Source organism: Hemicordylus capensis, chromosome 1 (assembly GCF_027244095.1).
Source record: "Hemicordylus capensis ecotype Gifberg chromosome 1, rHemCap1.1.pri, whole genome shotgun sequence".
Classification (NCBI taxonomy): domain Eukaryota; kingdom Metazoa; phylum Chordata; class Lepidosauria; order Squamata; family Cordylidae; genus Hemicordylus; species Hemicordylus capensis.
In genome coordinates this window covers 239,919,615-239,944,830 of record NC_069657.1, presented here as the reverse complement: position 1 = coordinate 239,944,830, position 25,216 = coordinate 239,919,615, and the positions used below count along the sequence as shown (strand labels likewise).

The 25,216-nt window shown below is 44.7% G+C and overlaps 1 protein-coding gene and 1 long non-coding RNA gene across 8 annotated transcripts in view; one reads left to right on the top strand and one right to left on the bottom strand.

Moving 5' to 3' along the window:
* The window catches only part of LOC128340704 (carbamoyl-phosphate synthase [ammonia], mitochondrial-like), a 165,562-nt gene that overhangs the window by 95,597 nt on the left and 44,749 nt on the right, over positions 1-25,216 (top strand). For all 7 annotated transcript variants that reach the window (XM_053286193.1, XM_053286190.1, XM_053286194.1 and 4 more), the window contains 5 exons: positions 349-412; positions 3,037-3,218; positions 5,117-5,311; positions 6,288-6,355; positions 18,534-18,609. In XM_053286193.1, the coding sequence (XP_053142168.1) occupies positions 349-412; positions 3,037-3,218; positions 5,117-5,311; positions 6,288-6,355; positions 18,534-18,609 (585 nt within the window). The remainder of the gene's footprint in view (positions 1-348; positions 413-3,036; positions 3,219-5,116; positions 5,312-6,287; positions 6,356-18,533; positions 18,610-25,216) is intronic.
* LOC128340705 (uncharacterized) lies at positions 4,454-14,674 on the bottom strand. Its single transcript, XR_008313901.1, has 3 exons — positions 14,546-14,674; positions 5,530-5,695; positions 4,454-4,519 (listed from the first exon to the last, which is right to left on the bottom strand). It is a non-coding gene; the product is annotated as an uncharacterized LOC128340705 (long non-coding RNA).

The window sequence follows — 25,216 nt, the reverse complement described above, 5'->3', positions numbered from 1 at the left end:
AACATTAATCATTTGTAAGACTACTACAGATTTGTTTATTACTTCCTTTATTATGCTATTATTGCTGCCAATATGGTTTCAGTAAGATGTAGAATGTGTCTCATGAGTATGCCCCAGTGTCTTTAAAGTGGTCATATTATTAAGGTAAAACTGAGCCTTCAAAAAAATCAATTTAATTCAATGGCCTTATGCCTGTTTTAAAGGACGGTAAATGAGGTCAAACTGAAGTCCTGAGAGTCTGATTTTTTGGATAAAGGACTGCAAGGCATAAATGGTTTTTTCTTGTGTGCACAATGGGTGCTGTTGAGAATAATTCCCAATGACTTCTCTTACTGTGTTCTATTTTAGGAGCATGATGTAAAATTTGATGACCATGGAATGATGGTGCTGGGCTGTGGACCGTATCACATAGGTAAATCTTGCTTATAGTTTCTCTGTGTCCCCCCCCCCCCCCCGCCTAGAGGCTCCTTTGAAAAGTCCTTTTGGTTTGGTACATTCTGCTGTGAGGACATTTTACTTTATTCTGGAATTCCTCATAGAAAATGTGCATTATGCCATTGCTTGAGTATTGCAATTCATACTTGTAGAGGCAAAGATATTACTTTTCAGCTGTAGTTATTAGGCTGCTTTTAACTATAGCTGAAAACCCAGAAAAACTGATGAAGATGTGACTTTTAACCACAATGACAGATGGTGAGTTGACAACAGGATTCCTCCTTTCATTTCCCCAACTCTTGGGAACAGGTTCCCCTCCCTTGATCTTAATTGTGGTTAAGCATTGAGCCTTGACACACAATCGTATGGGGCTAGGCAGAAGCCTAGCCCAGTCTAATGCACTGGCGGGTCACATGAGCAGAGTCTTCGTTGGGCTTTGCAAACCCCATGCGCACATGATCACAACAGCAGCCAGCGTGGTGCACAGAAGTCTGCCCGAGAAATGTGGGAAGATGCCCTGCACTGCTAGAAGGGGAAAAGCTCAGCATATCACAGCCATGATGTGCTTGGCTGCGTGGGGGCAGGAGGCGAGGCAAGCCCCATTCATGCCAGTCCAAGCTGGAAACCATAGAGAGGGCTGTGCAGAGTGGTCCTGCTCCCGGACCTGGCAGCTGCAGCCCTCTCTGGAAAACATGGTGGGCGGCTGTCAAGACCTCAAGACACACAATGTGGACACACAATCACCAAACCCAGGCTCTGGTAACTCTTTTGTGTACTAACCTGAGTTAAGATCCAGGTTTATGTTCAGTGTTAGCTGCCTTTGGCTAGCCTGGGTTTGGGAGTTTGGCCTCCAGCTAATCCAGGTTAGTTTGCCACTAACCTGGGTTAGTTTTGTCATGTGTTGAGGCTCATTTACATGTAACATGGAATCAGCTCTTCCCCACTTCACCTGCATGAAATTCTAGTCCTTCACAATATTCCAGTCCTTCACCAGCATGGTGTAGTGGTTAGAGTGCTGGACTAGGACCAGGGAGACCGGAGTTCAAATCCCCATTCAGCCATGATGATACTAGCTGGGTGACTCTGGGCCAGTCATGTCTCTCTCAGCCTAACCTACTTCACAGGGTTGTTGTGAGGAGAAACTCAAGTATGTAGTACACCGCTCTGGGCTCCTTGGTGGAAAAGCGGGATATAAATGTAGTAGTAGTAGTAGTAGTAGTAGTAGTAGTAGTAATAATAATAATAATAATAATAAATAATAATAAAAAGACAGAAATCACCATCAGCCAATTACAAAAAGCAGCTTTACTAGGAACAGCCTATATTCTGTGACGATATCTATAACAATCCTCTCTAATAAAAGCCTTGGTGTCCGTCCGTGGACACCCAGGCGTGTGTCCGTGCCTCCCTCGGCCATTCTGGGCATGCACTCCGCGCATGCCCAGAAAGTGCCGAGGGAGTCACGACCGCAGTGACCAGGTGGCCATGATGGCTGGGAGGAGAAGCGGCCGCTGCGTAGCCGGGCGGGGGGAAGAGGTGGCGGGGGAAGCCGGCCAAGGTGGCGGCGGAGCCGCTGCCAAGGCCTGGCAGCGCCGCCGAAGCCGGGCAGGGGGGGGAGACTTTGGGGCCCTTGCCCGGCCGGGGAGACCGGCCGCGGCATGGAGGCTGGCGGCAGGAGGGGGAATGGCGGCGGGGGCCCCGGAGCGCTTACTAGCGCCCGTTATTTAATGGGCGAAAATCACTTGTTGACAATAAAATTCAGCCATCCCAGGTCCTTGGGAAGGACTCGATGTCTGGATAAAACAAACCAGTCAATAACACCTGTCTGACTGTGTAAACAAGAAATAATAATAAATATCAGCGAGTGCTGACATTAACTCCAGTTAAGGCTAACCAGGATTCGTATGTCATCAGTAATAAAATGAAACCAGTAAGAAGTCAGGATTTCAAGTTTTATTCATGATCTCTTAGCTATAGTTAAGAATTCATCTACATGGATCCAAAGACTTCTTTGATAAATTTGGCTACAGACCTTTCCCTCAAAACATAATTAAAATGTTCTGCCTTACTGTCCTTAGAGGACATTCATGGTGGAATAATGGAATAAAACCTAACTATGGAATAAAACCTACAACGATCAGTACATCAGCAGAGGCATAAGATAGAACATCAGCTGCAAAGGAATACAGTCACCCCAGTGTTTAGCTCTTCTCCCTGGATGGCAGTGTCTTGGCCTCATATTAAACACAGGCAGGGAGGGAGCCAGGCGAGTCTCCTGGGGCAGTGCATTCCAAACTCACGTTCATGTATGTGAATGACTTCCAACCAGACCCATGAACTAGTTCCATAAAGGTGCTACGCAGTTGATCACTCAGTAGTTCAAAATTATGGCTGAAAATTATTCCTTTTAACAAAGATATTTGCATATTGTTTCAGTGACTGAAAATGCACGTGGTATGATTGAAAATCTCCAGCCTTTAATGGGGGCGATTAGATTTCCTACCCAGACCTTGACATGTGATTTAAAAACAAAAACAAAAAAACTTTCCACACAGTGCTATTCTTTTAAAACTTGATCTAGCTTTATTCTTCTGTTGTCAGGGAGCAGTGTGGAATTTGACTGGTGTGCTGTTTCTTGCATCCGAACACTGCGTCAACTCTGCAAAAAGACAGTTGTAGTAAACTGCAATCCAGAGACAGTGAGCACTGATTTTGATGAGTGTGACAGGTTGTACTTTGACGAACTGTCACTGGAGAGGATCTTGGACATCTACCAAGAAGAGGTAAAATTAACAACAACAACAACAACAACAACAACAACAACAACAACAACAACCCAAACAGACTCAAAAGATGCAAGGCTAAGACCTCCTAAAACAAGCCAAACATTTTGCAAAGTCAGTCTCATTGTCACCTCTGGCTGGGCACTTCCTGAAGTGGCTTGTTATAGATCCTGGCATTGTGTTTTGAACGGTGTTGTTGTTTCTAGCAGACGGTTCAGCAATGAATGCCAAATAAATATAGAATGATTTTCCAAAGATGACATATTGGGCAATATTTACAAGCTGATTTAATTGATTTCACAGTTATTTATGGCTCAAATTGTCCTGCCCTTGCTGAGCTTAGTTTTGGTCTCTGATTGTGAAAGCAATTACACACATGCTTAATTTTATGCATAGGGAGAATGCCATTGGTGCTAATATCATTTTTCAGATGCCAGAGGACATCTGGGATTGTGTGTGTGTGTGTGTGTGTGTGCGCGTGCGCGTGCGTATGTGTGTATGCACATACATGCATGCATTCGATAACATGATAACTTTTATAAAGATTCTCTGATAGCTTTGCAGTGATTTTTGAAGATTTCTGGCCTGCATAGGGCTGTGAGTTCACCATCTTTGTACTTTTCAAAAAATTGCAAAATGCCTATGAAATGTATTTTCTTTGCCATATTGTTCCTAAAAGGCTTGATATCTTGACTGTTTCCTACCTGGGCAGACTTAAATGAACTGTAATCCAGTAAATATTGTCTGTCCAGTACTGGTTTTTGTCCTCATAGAAAACAGGTAAAAAGAGTCCAAGCTTGACTTTGTGAGTACACATACATTTTCAGGAATAAGATCAGCTGCCCTATCTCAACCAGAGATTTTGGCCGTTCACTCACAGGCCAGTGTTCCTGATCTGATTAAGGAAGGGGAGGCTCCCTTTCTTTTTAAAACTTGCTACCCACTCAGACCTGACACCAGTAGTGGTGAGTAGTGATGAGCAGAATGTGCTGAACTTGGACCATTTCGACTCAGAAAGGGCTGTTTCGAGTGTTCCAAGCTTGGAACAGAATACCCCTAAAAAGGGGGTCCTGTTCCAAGTTTGGAATGGAGTAAGCCTGTTCCATTTGGGCCGCTCCATTTGGAACGGCTTTTTTATTTTATTTTTTAAATTAGGGTAGTGAGGGTGGCATGGGGTGTTGGTGGTAAGAGATACCTTTAACATTGAAATAATCAAATTTCTTACCCTGCACTCTGCCATCGCGGCGATCTAGCCAGTATCCTGTATGGCGGCAGCACCTCTCTGGCCCAGCGCTTTATCCCTGGTGAGAAAAGCTTTTTACTTTAATTACTTTAATGTTAAAGGTGCCTCTTGCCACCCCCCCAGCGCTGCCCTCACTATCTTAATTTTTTTTACAGCTGGGATACTTAGAACATTCTGCATGGCACAGGCATGTTTTGTGGAAACATCGGGTCATCTTGGTGTTCCAGTTGGAATGTTCGGGTCATTTTGTGTTTTATTCTGAGCTTGGAATGGAACGCAGAACCCATTCTGTGCACAGCCCTAGTGGTGAGCCAGTGTTTGACTAGAGAGAGAGCTCTTCTGTTATCCTACAGCTTGTTGGGAGGGGAGAGTGATGAAGTAGGGCTTGGGAGCTAGACCTGTATTGCAGCAGCAGCCCCTAATACCACATGGTGCTCCAGATGTCCCTGACCTTCAGGAGAATATGGTGGGGGGCCTGCTGCCTGAAGGGGGAAGCTGAAAAGCTGTGTTCTAGCAGAAGTAACCTCACTTTTGTCTGTATCCAAACCATTCTCTCTTCCTTGCTTCTAATCATGCTAATAGATGCATGGTTAGGTAATGAGTTGCATTAAGATCATTAGCATGCTTTTTAGTCTCACACTTCTCATTCCCACAGGAATGTGATGGCTGCATCATCTCTGTAGGAGGGCAGATTCCAAATAACCTGGCCGTGCCACTTTACAGAAATGGAGTGAAAATTATGGGCACCAACCCGCTACAGATTGACCGAGCAGAAGACCGTTCTGTCTTCTCAGCTGTTCTCGATGAACTGCAGGTGGCTCAGGCATCTTGGAAAGCAGTTAATTCATTGGTAAATAGACATACTTCTAATCTGTATTCAGTGATTGGCTTAAGCCAATATTCACAATTAATTTTGCTTTTGTATTTGAAAAGATGCAGTCATTTCTTATCAAAAATGTAGGAGCAACCCCCCCCCCCCAAAACAAGCAACATTATGACCTAGCTGTCACTGAGTTTGTGAAAACTGTGTCTGGATTGTACCTCTTCAGACTTTGGGTGGGAACTCACATGACTGGATTCTTCCTTGTATGGGGGGAAAAGCCACTTTTTTCGTGGAGAACCAGCATACTGGGGAGAAGACGAGGCTAGAAAGATTCTCCTGTCATGTTAGTTTTCTATGTGGAGGGGAGCATTCTAGCAGGAGCACTCCATCATGTGAGCCTGTACCTGCAGACTGAGTATACAGACACAGGTTTATTATCTTAATGAGAAATAGGCCATTATACTGATGTTCTAACAAAAGGTCATATAAAAATGTAAATGTAAACAAACATCTAGCAACCTTACTGATTGAATTGGTCTCAGGAGCCATAATATACTAGGGCATCCTTTACTTGGTGGTGCAGAGGACCATGTCATCTGAGTCAGTGGTATTTGGATGCTGAGTTGGAGATAGTGGGGTTTTAAAACGATGTTTTAAACATTGTGTTGCTGGTGGATAGCTTCTAACATTAAAGGAACGTTTTTCTTATTCTGTGGATACCGGGTATTCTTGTTTCCATTGATGTTGAGTGGGTCTTGTCACCATATAGGCTCATCCATTAAGTGCTGCCTAAATGTGTTGTGTCATACTTGCAGAAACCTTGTGACCCACCAAGAAAATTCCTCAAAAATATGAATATTACAAAGAGAGGGAGACCAATTTATGCAAACTTCACATTTTTAAAGATGTCAAAATCTGCCCCCCCACAATACTATTAAGAAAGTAGCTGTGCGCTCTCTCTCTCTCTCTCTCCATCCAAATAAACAACTTTCCAATCTTTTAGGAAGATGCTGTTGATTTTGCGAACTTGGCTGGCTACCCGTGCTTGTTGAGACCTTCCTATGTTTTGAGGTAAGTCATTTTTGCCAGCACAAGCTGAACTGCCTGCACTTACCTGTACAGACCAAAAGAATCAGGATAATGTCATACTATCCTGGAGAATGCAGTTTTCAGGCTCAGCAACTGGTGTATGGTCAGTGAACTAATAAAATTTTGATTGACTGACTCAGCAAATGGACCTTAGATGGACACAGAGATAGTGAAAGATTATTCTGTTGGATAGTCACTTATGCAGTATAGGACATTATCTCTCACCTGAATATGTTGTTTACAGTTTCAAGATAGAATTGGTCTCTGGGTCAAATCAGATGTGATGCTTAACACATCATATAGGTTTAAATTTATTTATTTTCTTAACTAAAATAACAGTTACAGGAGCCAAATCAGAATCAGGAATGTGGTGTGCAAGGAGTAGGAGTGTGCACAAAACCGGAAAACCTGGTTCAGTTTGAGTAGTACCAGACTCGAATCAAATCAGGTCTGGTCCAGTTCTGTGCACACGAGAGCCAGGCCCTTCCGGCTCTAGTCCGAACTGGTTTGGGCCTAGCTCAGGGTGGGAGCAACATCAACAACAAAAAATTAAGGAAAAAAGTGGTGGAGTTACCACCATTGCCAGACTCCGGGTATATGTGTGTGCTGTTGTAGCCATGGTGTGTGGGGGGGTGTTCTCCTGATGTCCCCCCCCACTGGCCTCCCCCCAGGCATTTTCAGCCCATTACAGGCCATTTTTGGCCTGTTATGGGCCAGTTTTCAGCCATTATGGACATCTCTATGGCTGCGGTGGCCATTCTGGAGGCTGCTGCATATGCATGATCCAGGCCACGCAGATGGCCACTAGGAATTTGTGGTGGCTTCCAAAATTGCTGCCGCTGCTGCAGAGAGGCCCGTAGCAGGCCGGAAATAACCTGGGAGGGGCCGGTGGGGGAAGGGAGACATCAGGAGACCACCCCACAGCCATGACAGGACCCTCTCTGGAGCCAGACAATGGTGGTAAATTCATCATTTAAAAAACAACAACAGCAAACTGGCCCTGTACTGGCCCAGTGGTTTCGGCTAGACTTCGAGCCGAACTGGGCCTGGTCTGGCTTGAGGGCGAGCCCTCGAGATGCGCCAGTTCGAGTGCAAGCCGGCTCGCGAATCCCTAGCAAGGAGGAGGCACTTAAACCCTTCTCCTCATGCTTTAGGCCTGATGAAAACACTTCCACACACATGAATCCGAGGTCCTGAAAGCTACGGGGTCATTTTGTCTTTTAAAATATCTTTTTCTGTTAATTAATAAAGATACTACTACATGCCTATGAACCTGACTATCCCACCTGAGTTTGCTCTTAGAACTCTTGGGGTAACCAGTGAAGTGACCAAACTTGCAGATGATACTAAATTATTTAGGGTAGTGAAATCCAAAACAGATTGTGAGGAGCTCCAAAAGGATCTCTCCAAACTGGGTGAGTGGATGACAAATTGGCCAATGCAGTTCAGTGTAAGCAAGCGTATAGTGATGCATATTGGGGCAAAAACCCGCAACTTCATATATACACTGCTGAGGTCTGAGCTGTCAGTGACTGACCAGAAGAGAGATCTTGGGGTCATGGTGGACAGCTTATTGAAAGTGTCGACTCAGTGCACTGCAGCTGCGAAAAAGGCAAATTCTGAGCTAGGGATCATTGGGAAGGAGATTGAAAGTAAAAATGCTAGTATTATCATGCCCTTATACAAATCTATGGTGCGACCACATTTGGAGTACTGTGTGCAGTTCTGCTTATTGTATCTTAAGAAGGACATTGTAGAACTGGAAAAGGTGCAGAAGAGGGCAATCAAGAAGATCAGGGGCCTGGAGCACCTTCCATATGAGGCAAGGCTACAGCATCTGGGGCTTTTGGGTTTGGAAAAGAGGTGACTATGGGGAGACATGATAGAGGTGTATAAAATTATGCATGGAACAGAGAGTGTGGACAGAGAAAGATTTTTCTCCCTCTTTCACAACACTAGAACCAGGGGTCATCCCATGAAGCTGAAGGCCAGGAAATTTAGGATCTACAAAGGGAGCACTTATTCACAAAGTGCATAATTAATCTTTGGAATTCTCTGCCACAGGATGTAGTGATGGCCACTATTTATTTATTTATTTGATTTGTATACCGCCCTTCCAAAATGGCTCAGGGCTGTTTACATTTAAAACACACCACTAAAACAGTAAAGAGCTAAAACAAATTAAAAAACAATATAACAATTAATTTAAAAACATTTTAAAACAACAATTAAACTATTACAGTGATTCAAAACCCCGAAATCGGGTATTGAATTTTAAAATAAACCAGAAATTAAAACTCCCACAATTTAGGAAGCTGAGAAAGCTTGGGTGAAAAGAAGGGTTTTCAGGTGTTTTTTGAAAATTGCCAGAGATGGGGAGGATCGTATCTCAGCAGGGAGCGCATTCCACAGTCTCAGGGCAGTGACCGAGAAGGCCCGTCTCTGTGTAGCCATCAAACGAGTTGGCGGTAACTGGAGAAGGACCTCATCAGATGACCTCAATGGGCGGTGGGGCTCATAACAAAGAAGACGCTCTCTTAGGTACCCAGGGCCTAAGCCGTTTAAGGCTTTGTAAGTTATAACTAGCACTTTGTATTTTGTCCGGAAACCTATTGGCAGCCAGTGTAGCTCCATCAGTAAAGGAGTAACATGGTCTCTCCGAGATGACCCAGAGACCAACCTGGCTGCCGTGTTCTGAACCAACTGAAGTTTCTGGACTACGTACAAAGGCAGCCCCACATAGAGCGCATTACAAAAGTCAAGTCTGGAGGTTACCAGCAGATGTATCACAGTTTTGAGGTCATTGATCTTGAGAAACGGGCGCAGTTGGTGTATCAGCCGGAGCTGATAGAAAGCACCCCTGGCCACCGCCTCAACCTGAGAAACCAGGGAGATGTGTGAATCCAGAAGTACTCCCAGACTGCGAACCTGTTCCTTTTGGGGAAGTGTGACCCCATCTAGAACAGGCAGATCAAAATTGTCTCTAGAGTTCTGACCCTGCACAATAAGTACCTCTGTCTTATCTGGATTCAGCTTTAGTTTATTCTCCCTCATCCAGCCCATTCCTACTTCCAGACAGGCATTTAGGGAGGATATGTCAGCTCCTGAAGAAGTTGACATGGAGAAGTAGATCCGGGTGTCATCAGCATACTGGTAACACCCAGCTCCAAATCCCCTGATGATCTCTCCCAGTGGTTTCATGTAGATGTTGAAAGCACTGGAGAAAGTACGGAACCTTGAGGGACACCATACTTAAGTTCAGATTTTGAAGAGCAACAGTCTCCAATCGACACCATCTTTAATCTATCTGAGAGGTAGGAGCGGAGCCACTGTAAAACAGTGTCTCCCACCCCCAACACCCTCAGACGTTCCAGAAGGATACTATGGTCAATAGTATCGAAAGCCGCCGAGAGATCCAAAAGGACCAACAGAGTCACGCTTCCTCTGTCAATTGCCAATTGGAGATCATCCATCAAGCCAACCACAGCAGTCTCCACCCCATAGCCCACCCGAAAACCAGTTTGAAATGGGTCTAGATAATCCCATTTCTTTAATTAAAGAAATGTATGGCCATTAAAGCTTGTATGGCTTTAAAAGGACTTAGACAAATTCATGGAGGCCAGGCCTATCAATGGTTACCAGACTGGTGGCTATAGGCCACTTCCAGCCTCAGAGGCAAGATGCCTCTCAATACCAGTTGCAGGGAAGCAACAGCAAGAGAGAAATGCCCTCGCCTCTTGCTTGTTGGTTTCTCATAGGCATCTGGTGGGCCACTGGGTGAAACAGGATGCTGGACTAGATAGGCATTGGGCCTGATCCAGCAGGGCTGTTTTTATAAAAACATAAGAAGAACCCAACAGAGCAAAGTGGGTCCATCTGGTCCAGCATCCTGGTTCCAACTATGACTAGCCAGATGCTTCCAAGAAACAGAACACAGATGGTTCCAAGCAACTTTCTCCTTGTTTTTTCCACGTTGAGGATCAATTTGGCTGTCATGATTCACCGATGTTAATAGACATGTTCTTCATGAATGGTCTAATCACCTTTTTCAGCCATCTAAGGCAGTAGCCATCCCCACCTCTCTCTTACGTACACACACTCACATATGTACAAATACCACTCTGGGTTATCTCATTCCTTTCCCTTTTAGTTGCCTTCTCCTTCTGAAACTTTCTTACCTGAATTCACTCTGGGCAGTAATTCTTTTCCTTCACTTTCTGGCTCCCTCTTGGCTTGCATCAGATCTATCTGATGCAAGCCAGGCAGTCAGCACCAAGCAAGTGTAGTGAAATGAAGACCTTTCCATTACCGCTGCTGATGCTCAGGTGTACCTGATGGCATGGTTGACCATGCCTTAAGATCTAATATTGAGCAATCCTGAGGACTTTTAAGGCTCAAGTCCCAAGTTGAAAAGCAACACCATCAAATTGAACCCTTTAAATGGTTTGAACAGTCTCCCTGCAGTGCCAGGACAGGTGATTTCTTAACTGGAAAATTGGGTTTTGCTGTATAAGGCCTTGAAAGGTAGTAGCTGTGATGCTGTTGTTCTCTGTAGGTAATTCACATTCAGATGTGCTCATTGAATGTGTCTGACTTCCTTCATATCCAAGTCTACAGTGTTTAGTGCCAGCTATGTAACCTGGATGCATCTGCTGTTTATAGGACTGAAAGATCATGTGGAAGGGTCATATACCTCATATTGTATAATTCCAGGGGAGAGAAATAGTGAAAATTGTCCCTCCTGTGCAATAACTGCTGCGAGGCTCTGGAAGCTCCCCACAGTGGGAATACTTCTTCCTAGCATGTGGACACATAGTCAGTCACGATGCTGGCCACTAAACCATCATAAATTTGATGAAGGTTGATGTTTACTGGTAATTTTTAAGATTAAAACATCCTTTTAAGATCTTTTTAATCTTAAAAATTGTCATATTGTTGGCATTTAGTGGACAGCATCCTCTTATCTTAAAATATATTTTGAAGATTTTAAAAGAATCCTAAAAGATGTTAAGATTATAGAAGATCCAGATTGCCCAAATGTTCTGACATTTACTAGGCAGTGTCAAAGACAACTGAGTGCCATTAGTATATCTCGAAATGCCATCCTTGTTTCCATCACTTACTGGTAAAAGATGTTTCCCACAAAGGTGTGCTTGATTTAATTCCCCCCTCAAAATTTTAGATAATGACATGCTGCTTTTGCACCTAAAAAGATCCCCAAGGGAGCTACATAAAAAAACACAACCTAAAACAATAGAGGAAACATCAGGCAAAGCAACAGGAGCAAGAAGAACAATAAAGCAGCAGACATGATTTTAAAAAGAAATGAAATCCAACTATCCCCCTGACTCTTCAAAAACAAAACAAAAAAAATGCCCCTCCCCAGGCCTTGTGCTGCAGGGAGGGTTCTTTGTCTCACCCCACTCACCAGACAGCCCTGAGGCCTCCCCTGATTGGTTGGGGTGGGAGTGGGGCGGGGCTAGCTCATTGCGTGCATGGCTTCCCACCACAGACTTTTCAGTTCGGCCCTGTTTGTCTTCCCCTCCCTCCCATCCCTCAGTGCAGAGTGGGCTTTTGCTGGTTGTCCATTTGGGGGCCGAGTAGGAATTTTTGGTGCCCAACAAATTGGCCTGGTTGGAAGTCTTTTTGCCTACTCCGTTCTCTTTTTCCTAGTTTAGTTAGTTAAGGCACAGCTGGGCAGGAGCAGTGCAGGCTGGGTGGTGGTTTAGTAGGGTTGGAAATTGGTGAGCACCCTTGGGCAGTTAAAACGGGTTGATTTGTCAATCAGTCCCTAGAAGCTTTGCGGCTCAGGGATATTGATTCACCATGAAACCTGCTTCAGGGCTTCTCAAACCTCAATGGCTGCGTGGCATGGTGCGGGGTGGTGGGGTGGTGGTGCGAAGCCCTAGAAGTTGTCCTGAACCTTGTGAGGTTGATTATGAAGGGGATGAAGCGGCTTTTACCAGCTTCTGTCCTGAGTCAGGGTGTGTTGCCCATTTAAGGCACGCGGGAGGACAGTGATGTCTGAACCTGGTCTTTGTTAGGCCCGCACTGTTGTGGGGTAGAGTGCAACCCCCCCCCACAGTTCACTAATTCAATCTGATTTAATAAAGTTGTGGCCCTTATACCCAAGTAATATGTGTCTGAGTCTTCCTTGGGGCTGGGGTGTGGGGACAAAAGAATGGCCTTGACCTGCCTCCCGAAAAAGTAAGTGTGGAGAGGTCAGGTCAGTTTCCATAGTTTGGGAGTCATCAATTTAAAAGACTCTGCAACTTCTCATAATTCACTGCCTCACCCTTTTGTGGTGGGGCAGCAGGGTCTCCAAAGACATCCTGAGCTATTGGGCAGGTTCAAAACTGGGCAAATAAATGTCTAAAACAAGCGTAATGACACCAACATTTCTGACAACTTCTGGGCTTCCTAAAACCTTAAGAATTACCAATAAATGTAATCATGACACTTACTACAGCATAATCTTTTCTCATAAAGCAGAAGCAGGGTGGAAGGGCCCCTGTGAAGAGTGGTACAGTATATTGGAAATTGCCTGAGAACACTAATGATACTCATCTTGCCAAACATTTTGTTCAGTAAGTGAGAGGCAGACTTCTGTGTATTATGTTAACAATGCCTTCAGCTACACAGTTTCGAGTGAAAATGCTCTGCTACCTGCAACTGTTTTATGTCAAATATGTGCTGTGGCAGCTGCTTTTCTTTCAGGACATGGCTGACAAAACAAAAGAAAGGGAACTTGGAATGAGTTGAATCAATGTGCAGAGATGTTCTAAATACGCTCTCTTCCAAGCTTAATGCAGTGAAGTGCTTATTCACAGATGAGAGGATAGGAAGAAAAATAGAGTTTGCTGAGCACAGTTCGCAAGTGCAAATGGAAATTGAGCTGAAGCGCCTTCTGATAATAAAAATGAGTCAAACTATCAATCTCAGGGATGCAACCCTGACCCTGAATGGAGTAGAAAGACTGTTTAAGCAAGAGGGAAAAGAGAGTTCTGGTATAGTGTGTGCCGTGAGCATATGTGCAAAAGGCCTTCACAGTGTAATTAACCTGAGTTGTCATTAAACAGTTCAGTTAAAGCCCCCTTTCAGTGGGATTTTTAAAGTAATCCACAGGTTCTCAAGCACACAAAGGACAGCTCTATAGAGGAATAACACTTTTATTAAAAAAAGATAGGCTCTTCTTTTGAAGGGAATTGGCACGTGGAAGAACTTCTGCAAAGCCATGCCATAATAGTTTTATTCTCATTATTTTCAGTAGGATTTCACTCACAACAACTAACCATTCAGTGTTCTTATAAGCACTGTACAAAACCTGGATTAGCACAGTGGTTAAAAGCATGTGTCGTTAGTAGGAAAGTACAGGGGAAATGCTGTAAACTAAAAAGTATCTGTAATTCCCAATACATTCCAAGAACTCATCCTTCTCAAGGGAAACATTGCTTCACAAATAAGTATGACAGTTGTATCTACTGTCTGTCAGCAAACAAGTCGCTAATCTGTTTTGAGCACTTATACTGCCTTCACAGGTCTATCAAAGGCTACTAGTCTGGTAGCTATAGGCCATCTCCAGCCTCAGAAACAAGATGCCTCTAAATACCAGTTAGAGGGGAGGGTATCCCCTGCTGCTGCAGGGGAGCAGCAACAAGAGAGAGGGCGTGCCCTCACCTCATCTATGGGCTTCTTAGTGGTATTGGTGGGCCACTGTGTGAAAGAGGATGCTGAACTAGATAGGCCTTGGGCCTGATCCAGCAGGGCTGTTCTTATGTTCACATGGTATGCTTCTAAGGGTTGTGTGTGTGTGTGTGTGTGTGTTTGTTTATTTATTTCCTTTTTCTGTCAAATGGGTGAGCAAATCCAGCTGCCAGATGAGTTCATAGGGGAAGTAGGATTTGAACCAGGACTTTTCAGCTTATAGATGCAACAAAAGGGATTCAAGAGCTATGAAAATACTGCAGAAGTACCTGCTGTGTAGCCAAAGAAAGGTATCTTTAATTCCCAATGTTTGTCAAACACCAGTCTTTCTCAAAGGGAAATTTATTTCACAAATAAGGACAGCAGTCAAACTTGCTCATTCATTTGATGGAAAGATCTGTTCATATCTCAGCCTGAGACACTTCCCCACTCCCCATCATTAGCAATGTGGGAGTAATTTTTACTTACTTTAGAAGGCTGCAATAAGGATTACCGGCGTGATATATGTGAAGTCCTTTGAACACTCAGTAATACTGGCTGACATTCTAAAAGTATGCTTGCAGCAAAGGAAGCGCACATGCAGCTCCTCTGTTCCAGAGTAAAGCAGTAGGGATGTGCAGACCGGTTTGTGGTTGGAACATTCCAACTGCGAACCTGTTGTTTCAAGAGTTCCAAGCTTGGAACAGAATGCCCTTCAAATGAAGGGCCTGTTTGAACTTGGGATGGAATAACCCCATTCCGACTTGGAACACTTGAAATGTTCTGAGCTCTTCTGGCCCCTGTGCATGCGCAGCAGCCATTTGCATGGTCAGCACCACCATGCAAATGGCTGCCGCGTGTGCATAGAGACTGCAAATGGAAAATCACTAGAAAACTAGCAAGGTCACGGATTTAAGTGTTTATTTTCATAAATGAATGGTCTCATAACAAGTATGTAAAACACCTTGTGTTAATAGCACCTGAAGCTGGTGCTATTAAATGCCAGGTCCATAAATACAAATACCACAGCAATCCAGGAGGTTCAACTGAATGAGCATGCAGACCTGGCATGCATTACGGAGACCTGGTGTGCATTACGGCTGGATGACAGGGGAGATGTAAATCTCTCCCAGCTGTGCTCACCTGGTTTCCGGGTGCATCATCAGCCAAGGTAGGGTTGCCCTGATTTGTTGGGAGACCATCCTCCTCATCAGATGCATTGTCTGCCATTCTGACCAGTTCGAGTGCCTGCATGCCATGATGGGATCATGAGACAAAGTTGGGATTCTGTTGGTATACTGCTCATCCCACTGTCTAACAGTCTCCCTGCCTGAGCTGCTTGAGGTGGTCTCAGATGTGGCATTGAGGACCCCAGGCTGTTAGTCTTGGGGGACTTTAACGTCCTTGCTGAAGCCACCTTGACTGGTGCAGCTCGGGAACATGTCTTCCATGACAACCATGGACTTGTCTTAACTGATTTCTGGTCCCATGCATGTGGCAGGCCATATCTGAAGATTGTACCAAAGGTGGACTCAACACACCTCTGCAGGGGTGGGGGACCAGTTAGGATGGTCTCCTCTTGAAGGCTTATGGATCCTAATGGATTCCTGATGGTTCTGAGGAATTTTCTTATTGAGAGAGTAGATGATCCTGTTGATGCTCTGGTCTCCCTCTAGTATGAGGAGATGGGTCAAATGATTGACATGGTCATGCCTAGGCATCCTCTCCCGACCTGCCGAGTCCAAGCGACTCCCTGGTATACAGGTGAGTTGTGGATAATGAAGCAGGCTGGTAGATGGCTTGAGTGTCTTTGGCAGAAAACTCAGAACGAATGTGACCGAACACAGGCTAGAGCCCATATTCGGGCCTATTCTGTGGTGGCAATGGCGGCGAAGAAACCTACTTTTCCACCAGCATCGTGTCTTCTCCGTGTCGTCCCGTGGAGCTTTTTCAAGTGGTTCGGGGCCTCCTATGTGAAGGCCCTAAAGACCATCAAACAGAACCCTCAGCAGCCCACTGTGACCAATTTGCATTACATTTTTCAGATAAAATCACTCATATCCATTCTGACTTGGATGTTAAGGTTTTTACAGCACCAGGACTGGATGTTGCCAATGTACCATCTGGTCATGTTATATTGGATAGTTTTCAGATTGGGCGGTGGGAGTGGTAAATGCCTCTCAGAAGCAGGAAGTGTGCCCCCTCAGCTGAAGGAGGCAATCATTAGGCCCCTCCTTTAAAGGCCCTCATTGGACCCAGCTGATTTAAATAACTTTCAACCAGTCTCTAACCTCCCCTTCTTGGGCAAGGTGTTGGAAAGCATGGTGATGTCTCAGCTCCAGGCAGCCCTGGATGACTCTGATTACTTAGATCCTTTCCAGCCTGGCTACTGGCCTAGACAAGGGATGGAATCTGCCTTGGTTACCCTGGTGGACGATCTATGCCAGGAGACAGACAGAGGGAGTGTGACTCTGTTGATCCCCCTGGACTTCTCAGCAGCTTTCGATACCATCAACTATAGTATTCTTCTGGGTCGCTTCTCCTAGTGGGGACACAGTTATACGGGGCTCTGCTCCTACGTGAGGGCCATACTCGGAAGGCGATGCTGGGGGTGCCTGCTCCACACCTTGGCCTTTGGCTTATGGGGAGCCACAAGGATCTATTCTGTCTCCTGTACTGTTTAACATCTACATGTAAACTCTGGAGGAGGTAATCTCTGTGTGTGGGCTGCGGTGCCATCAATATGCTCCAATTATCTTTTAAGTCAGCAGACAACAGGGAGGCAGTAGATGCTCTGAACCAGGGTTTGGAGGCTGTTCTGGACTGGATGGGCTTCAAACAAGCTGAAACATAATCCCAATAAGATGGAAGTGCTCTGGGTTGGTAAAACTGATCATCCGAGTAGTGAGATGAATCTGATTTTGGACGGGGTCACGCTCCCTCTGAATGACAAAGCTGCGACCCTACTTGGAGAAGTCGGACCTGACCTCAGTCACTCATATTTTGTTAACATCCAGATTGGACTACTGCAATGCACTTTACGTGGGGCTGCCCTTGAAGATGGTTTGGAAGCTTCAGCTGGTCCAGCATGCTGCTGTAAGGATGCTTGTGGGTGCAAGTCGCTTCATGAGTGTCACACCCATTCTGCAGCAGCTTCATTGTTTACGGGTCTGCTTCTGGGCTAGATTCAAGATACTGGTCTTGAACTTTAAAGCTCCACACGGCTTGGGGCCAGGGTACCTGTCAGACTGCATTTGCCCATATGAATCTGGCAGGGCCCTCCATTATCTTAGGCCCTGCTCATGGCCTGGCCACTAACAGAGATCTGGTTGGCATCTGAGGGGCCACAACTGAAAAGGCCCCGTCTCTCCAAAAAGGCCCTGTCTTTTGACAGAAAACTCAGAATGAATGTGATGGACCGGGCCCAGAGACAGGGCCTTTTCGATTGTGGCCCCTCAGCTTTAGAATACCCTCCCCAAAGAGCTTTGCCATGCTCCCTCCCTCAGTGTTTTTAAAAACATATCTTTTAAAAGAGGCTTTTTTATTATTTATCTGCTGCTTATATCTGGTAGATTCTTTAGTTTTTATTGTTCTCAGTTTTTAGCTTTTTATGTAACTTTTAATTTGAAACTTTATAAAAGATTGTAATTGTAATTGTCATTTTAACCTGGGCTTTTAAGCTGTTTAACTTGTTTAATTTTATTTGTCTCTTATTCTACATTGTATCTGTTTTATTAATGTTGTGAGCTACCCTGAGCAGTAGTGTACTGGAGGGGCAGGATATAAAATTTTTAAACAAACAAACAAACAAACAAATAAATAATGGTAATAAATAATAATGAGTAAAGAAACTGCATATATGACTTCAGAAAAATAAGCTGAATCCCAGCCAAAGAGTATGGCTGCAGTGTATAAGAACCTCCTCATGTATATCACAGTTGGCAAGATGCCAAATTCAGGAATGATGCAACAAAGCTGTGGACATTTTTGTTGGCATATTAATTTTTTGGATATCACATATTTACATCTTTCTTAAATATGGCTCCCATTTTTTTAAAAAAAAGGATTTGGTCAGGTTGTTTTTTTTTTAAAGGATCTGAGGTTAATGAAAAGTTGAAGTGAGAACTTCTTTTGACTGAGAAGCAACTCACAAACAAAGTATTTTGAACAATACTAAGTTAGATACAAATCTTTTTTAGAGGAGATATTTGGGGAAATGTCTACTACAGAATCAAATACATTTTTTTTTTAGTTTTAAGTGATGGACTCTTCCCCCCCCCAGTATTTTCTTGGGGGCAGTCACCTCTTGGGGGTAAGCGCAATACCAACTCTCTTTGGTGAACAGTCGCTTCTCCCTTTCAGCTAAAGAAAGAACAGGGGGCGGTGGTTTGAATGGGAGAGATTTTGAACATGAAAACTTTAATGTTTCGTGAATGAGAGTAGCTTTAACCCAAGGTCCTTTTTTCTTTCCTCATAGTGGCTCAGCAATGAATGTAGTATATACAGAAAAAGAGATGAAGAAGTTCTTGGCAGAGGCAACAAGAGTTTCCCAGGTATTAAGCATGCTTTCATTTGCCTTATACTCCTTACATTTGCCTCAACCCTTTCAGTTAACCTGGCCTTCTGTTAGCTATTTTTGCACTTGTTTCATTTTGGGGGTGTTTCAAGATGAGGTCATTTGGATATAGTTAGTTTTGCTTATTCATTTGTAATGCCTTTCTGATTGATTGATTGATTGATTGATTGAGTGCTGGCAAGTCGTTGTCGACTCTTAGTGACCACATAGATAGATTCTCTCCAGGATGATCTGTCTTCAACTTGGCCTTTAAGGTCTCTCAGTGGTGCATTCATTGCTGTCGTAATCGAGTCCATCCACCTTGCTGCTGGCCGTCCTCTTCTTCTCTTTCCTTCAAATTTCCCCAGCATTATGGACTTCTCAAGGGAGCTGGGTCTTTGCATAATGTGTCCAAAGTATGATAGTTTCAACCTGGTCATTTGTGCCTTTCTAGTTCCATATTTACCAGGGCTTGCACTGAATAATGCCCCTCTATCCTTCCTTGATATTTTACCTCACATAAAGCTGGCCATACATCTAAATCTTTCCTTAATGGGGGTGACAGCCCAAGTTTTTAAGCTGTTTACCTTTCTGTATTCTCTTGCATGAATGTCTTGCATGCTCCCACCGTTTATGACTGGCTGACATCCTAACTCACTCTGCACACATGCAGCGAAAAAAAGCACATATGTAGCTGATGCACTCTTGCTTTTGCAGCATGGGTGCTTGAGCGTGTGGGGGTGATTTTCACCAATCTCTCTGGAAGCGCTCTGGGCAATCCACTAATATGTGCTTGAGGGTTGCGTGACCCTCAGAGACATATTAGCAGATTGCACAGAGTGCTTCTGAGGGAAGGCAAAAATCAGGGGAAATTGTTCCATGTGTTTGAGTGCCCATGCTGCAGAAGCAGGAGTGCATCAGCTGCACATGTACTTATGGGAGGAGAGCTGGTCTTGTGATAGCAAGCATAAATTGTCCCCTTTTTAAAGCAGCATCTGCCCTGGTTTGCATTTGAATGGGAGACTACACATGAGTACTGTAAGATATTACCCTTAGGGGATGGGGCTGCTCTGGGAAGAGCACCTGCATGCTTGTATGCAGAAGGTTCCAAGTTCCCACCCTGGCATTTCCCGATAGGGCTGGGAGAGACTCCTGCCTGCAGCTTTGGAGAAGCTACTGCCAGTCTGTGTAGACACTACTGAACTAGATGGACCAATGATCTGACTTGATATATGGCAGCTTCCTGTGTTCCTTTGTTCTTTTCATGGCACTTGAGCAGCATTACATAGAATGTCAGCGAATCAGTTTTCAGTTCCTGGAAAGCGTCTGTTATAAAGTCTTCTATCTAACAGGCTGAGAAAGATTAAGTCAGTTCTTGATAAGAGGGCAAAGGTTGCTGGATGTATTATGTTCTTGTTCGCTTGATTTTTTTAAAAAGTAGGGAAGTGAAACTACTTTTTTTAAAAAAATAGATTTTTTAAAAAAAGTTTTTTTAAAAGTAGAGTAGCATAGTAGGAGTGTGTGTGGAAACAATTTTCGTGGTTCAGTCTGAACTGGAATCAAATTTGGACCAGATCGTGGTCTGCAAACTGGTTTGGTCGGACTGACCAACCGGTCTGGTCCATCCTACTAAACCCTTTTAAACTGGTTCACTGTAAAGGAGAATCTGGTGAGGATTCCCCTTTGCTTCTGAAGAAAAAAAGTTTTTTTTAAGGGGGGCGGGGGAGTAGCAAGTGAGAGGCATATTTCAAAGTCAAACAGAAAGTGCTTACCAGTAGGCCTGCAGTGCTTCCCCCCATCCTTGCAGCGGCAGCAATCCATCAATCAATGTTCATTTTCAATCAAAGTTAGAATACAGTTGCAGCGGCGACAGCCTATCTGTGCATGCACAGAGGTCATTTGCGTGGTCAGCGTGCTGACTACGCCGCCAAAAAAAGAAAAAGAAAAAACCTAGGTTGCCAAATGTTATGTCGCCACAGGCTGACATCTTGACTAACAAAGTGCATGGGTAAGGCGGGACTTCTGGGATATGACAGGGGCTCATGTGCAGCTCCCCCAGTCCCTCTCTGCACTTGCTGCTGTGCAAGGCCAACGCCCTGCCCATGCTCTGGAGTGCTCTGGAAGAGAGGAAACAACTTGCTAAGCTTCAGCAACATGCTTTCTTTCTCCCAGAGTCTTCTGTGTGGACAGAGCGGGGACGTTTCCCCTGCTTGTGCAACAGCATGCAGGGAGAGGGACTGAGAGAGCTGCACACAAGCTCCAGTTGTGTCCCAGCAGTTCCTTTTTACCCACATACTTACTTAGGATGCCAGCTACAGTTTGGACACCATCTTGGAAAATGAACACCTTCGTTTCTCCATCCTATATGATCTGGCATATAGCTTGTCATTCACATGAGAATTTCCTCATAAGAAGCAGCCTTTGTTATTATGAGTAGTGGCCAAACTGGGGGGGTATACATTTTGGCAACTTAGATTTTTAAATTCAGCACACTCCCCGCCCCCAATTGTGAAACATTTGATTTCTACCTGTTACCCCCAAGTACCATCACCTCCTCAGTTCCTGTTTTATATACAGTTCATGTAGATTTTCGAAGACTGGTGTGGGGTATTTTGCTTGAGGCTGACTTGTGCAAAAATAATGGACCATATACTGTGATAGAGAGTCTTGTAGAGGTCAGTCTCCCGGTAGTGTGGAACATTTGGTATTGTCCAAAGCTTATTTTGGAATACGTATTCCTAGTTCCATATTCATTTTATATATACTGGCAATTATTTAGAATGACAGCAGCACACCTGAGCATGACGTATGCATAAACAAAGCGTTCAGCTGCACATGATGCTATCCTGTTTCATAGGGTACAGCATCACAGTTGTGTGGATGTATGACTTATTTTGGGGTGCACACATTCAGTTCCTTATTCATTTAATGCATTAGCTACTATTGGTATAAGCAGAAGTAAGCAAGTGACTTGTGCCAAAACAAAGCCTAGGGCTGGACAGGATGTTGGAGCAGCTCATAATTGAAAGCCAGTTGTGTGGGTATATGTTTTGGCTCAAAGCTTATTTTGAGATGCGGGCTGGGCCCCAAGTTCCCTCTTTATACATACAATAATTTCTGAAAAACAATGGCTAACAGTCCCTTGGAGACAGTTGCTTTTCAAAACCTGAACTTTCATGGGGTGTCCCTCAGGGCTCCATATTGTCTCCAATGCTGTCTAACATCCACCTGAAACCGCTGGGGAGAGATCATCAGGAGATTTGGTGCAGGGTGTTATCAGTATGCCGATGACACCCAAATCTATTTCTCCATGTCAGCATGATCAGGAGAAGGCATAACCTCCCTAAATGCCTGCCTGGAGGCAGTGCGGGGTCGGTACTTGGGAGATTATTTGATCTGTCTGTTCTGGATGGGGTAAAACTCCCCCAGAAGGAACAGGGAGCTTCTCCAGAAGGAAGTCTGGGTGTGCTTCTGGATCCTAACCTCTCTCTGGTGTCTCAGGTTGTGGCAGTGGCTAGAGGTGCTTTCTATCAGCTTTGACTGATATGCCCGCAGTGTCTGTTTCTTGAGATAAACAACCTCAGATAAATGAACAGTGGTACATTTGCTGTTAATCTCCAGACTGGACTTCTGCAATGCGCTCTATGTAGGGCTGCCTTTGTATGTAGTCAGGAAACTGCAATTGGTACAGAATGTGGCAGCCAGGTGGGTCTCTAGGTCATCTCAGAGAGGCCATATCACTCCAGTATTAAAAGAGCTATGCTGGCTGCTGATAGTTTCCGGGCAAAATACAAGGTGCTGCAGGTTATAACCTATACAACCCTTCACAGCATAGGCCGTGGGTATTTAAGAGAAAGTCTTCCTTGCCATGAGCCCCATGAGATCATTCAGAGAGGTCCATCTGCAGTTGCCGCCTGGCTTGTCTGGTGGCTACACAGGGATGGCCCTTCTCCGTTGCTGCCCTGAGACTTTGGAACGCGCACCCTGCTGAAAAAGAGCCTCCTCATCTCTGACAACTTTTTAGAAGGCAGTTAAGACACATTTGTTCACCCAGGCTTTTAATTAGATTTACAGTTTTTGATAGTTTAACATTGTGTTAAATTTTAAATTATTGTAATGTTTTAACATTTTTAATTTTGTTTTAAGTTGTTTTGTTGTATACCACCTAGACACATAAGTTTTGGGTGGTATACAAATCTGTTAAATAAATAAATATTTTGGAGCTTTGTGCACTTTTTCATAATCATCTGTTTGCTACTGATTTCCCCCCAAATTTCACAAATTTCCATAGCAATTTATGAAAAACAGTGACCATTTTTAAAGATGGTGGCCAAACATGGGGTATAAAATTAGGCTATGTAGAGTTTTGAATTCACTGAGGCTATTCACACGATTGTAGAAAATTGGGCTAGCCTCCACTGGCCCGATTTTCTACAATCGTGAGAACCACTGGGCTTGGCTGCGAGCCCGGTGGTTCTTGAACGGGTAACCCGCTCAAGTAGCCCGCCCCTTAAACCGGGTTTGCAGAGCCAGTGCTCAGCAAAGCTGGGTTTTTTATCATGAGTAGCTGTGGTGCTGCTCTGCACCACGGTTACGAGTAGACCCCCGGCGGGAGGCTGACAAGCAGCCTCCCGGCTCGGGGGTCTCCCCAGTATGCCCTGCGTGCTCGCTCAGGGCATACTGGAGCTTCTGGGGGCCGCACGGCCCCCAAACTCCCCAGCCCCTGCTGGCTCCGTCACGGAGCCAGCAATCATGTGGGCAGCCAATCCGGCCGCCCAGGGCTCCCACCCTGCTCATATGTGGGGGAGCGGGCTTAGCTCGCTCTCCCTGCTCACTCTCACAAACTGGGTTTCACTGATCGTGAGACACGGCTCACTGTATTTTTTTCCTTAAGAAACACCTGGTGTCTACTAATTGCCCTCAAATGCCTTTACCTTCCACGTTTCTTGAAATCTTTCTAGTTTGCAAGGTAAGGTTCTGCAGTTGGAGTGTGGCGAGCAGGATACCCTAACAACTGTTTCAAATGGAAAAGTGGAGCCATGGAAGTGAAGGGACTTCATCAAATCACATAGAACCAATTCATATTGGTGGTAGAAAGTAACCACCTTTATTGGGAATAAATTCTGATTTCTGCACTTGATGCTGGTGAAGATTTTGCCTCTTCTCAAAAGGTTTCCCTAACATGTTTATCTTTTACACTGTTGTTGGCTCACTAGGTGAGGTGGCCACTTCTAGCTGCCTCATCTGGCCCTCTGGCCCCCAAACCTCACCTGTCAGTGGTGGCACATGCAATCCAAACACTGCTGCCAACTTCACACTTCTCATCCCACTCATCCTAGTTCTGCTCTGCCTTTACAAATGTCAGAGATCAGGGTGTTATCAGTATGCCGATGACACCCAAATCTATTTCTCCATGTCAGCATGATCAGGAGAAGGCATAACCTCCCTAAATGCCTGCCTGGAGGCAGTGCGGGGTCGGTACTTGGGAGATTACTTGGGGTAGTGGCAGGAAGTTTTCTCAAAGGCACTTCCTGAAGCTCCAGTTTACTGCCCCTCCTTGTCCATGCCCCTTTTAAAGTTTCTGATCCCAACCCTTGCAGGTTTTGAAAAGGGTGCAGAATGAGAAGAAGAGGCTGCCAGGAGCATCCCCTTGTCGACCCTGTCCCCTTAAAGGAGGGGTGGTGTGAGGCACCTCACCTTGGACTCCCAAAGGCCTTGGGCTGCCCTGCTTTCAAAGGAAAGACAGAAACTCTGCCTATGGCAGAACATAAAGCACTGTTTGAGGACATCCTTGGAGAAGGGATAAAACTTGCTCCTCCCCTCTGACACCCAGGCAATGCGCTTTTCCCCATTTGGAGCAAGTGAGGATCAGATTAAAGCGTAGGAGTCTCAAGCATTTGCAGGACTGGATTTTCTTCTTCTCAGAACTCTCATTTTTCAAAAGAGAAGTAGCATTTATTAAGCCACTTAAAGACTAGATTTTCAAGGCTCAGCATCCAACATACCAATCACTTTTGGACATCTGGTTCCAGCCAGGAGCTTTGTCCTGTTTAGAAAATTCGGTGCTCCGTGATTAGCTTAGTGTCGCACAATGATTTTGTGTTACGAGTCAGAAATACAGTTAAGACTTATTGACTTCTCATTCTGTACCCGACTCTTTGGACCATGATAGTTCCATCATAGCTTTCCAAATGTCACAGTTCCTTGAGCAGCCTTGGCTGATGCTGGGATGTCAGTATATATTACAAAGTGAGGTAACAAATGATAAAATACTCTAATCATTTCAATAAATATTGTTGGGATGTGTTCTGAAAAAATATTGCAACTGAAACTTAATTCTATAATTGCCCATGAAAATTCATGGGCAGGGTAGGAGGTTTCATGGTGGAGGGAGTAGGGAAAGAGGGCCTTCCCCCTGTATTTCCTCCGTTCCTACCTTTCCCATGTCTCGTACATCATCTTTCTTCTTGCGTCCCTCCCCTGTTATTTATTTAATTATCAGTTCACTTCTAGTCTGCTTTGCTACATAAAATGTACTCAAAACAGTGTACTAAAATGAGTAATAATATGCACACTAGCCAACCCCCCACAGAGCATCTGTGCGC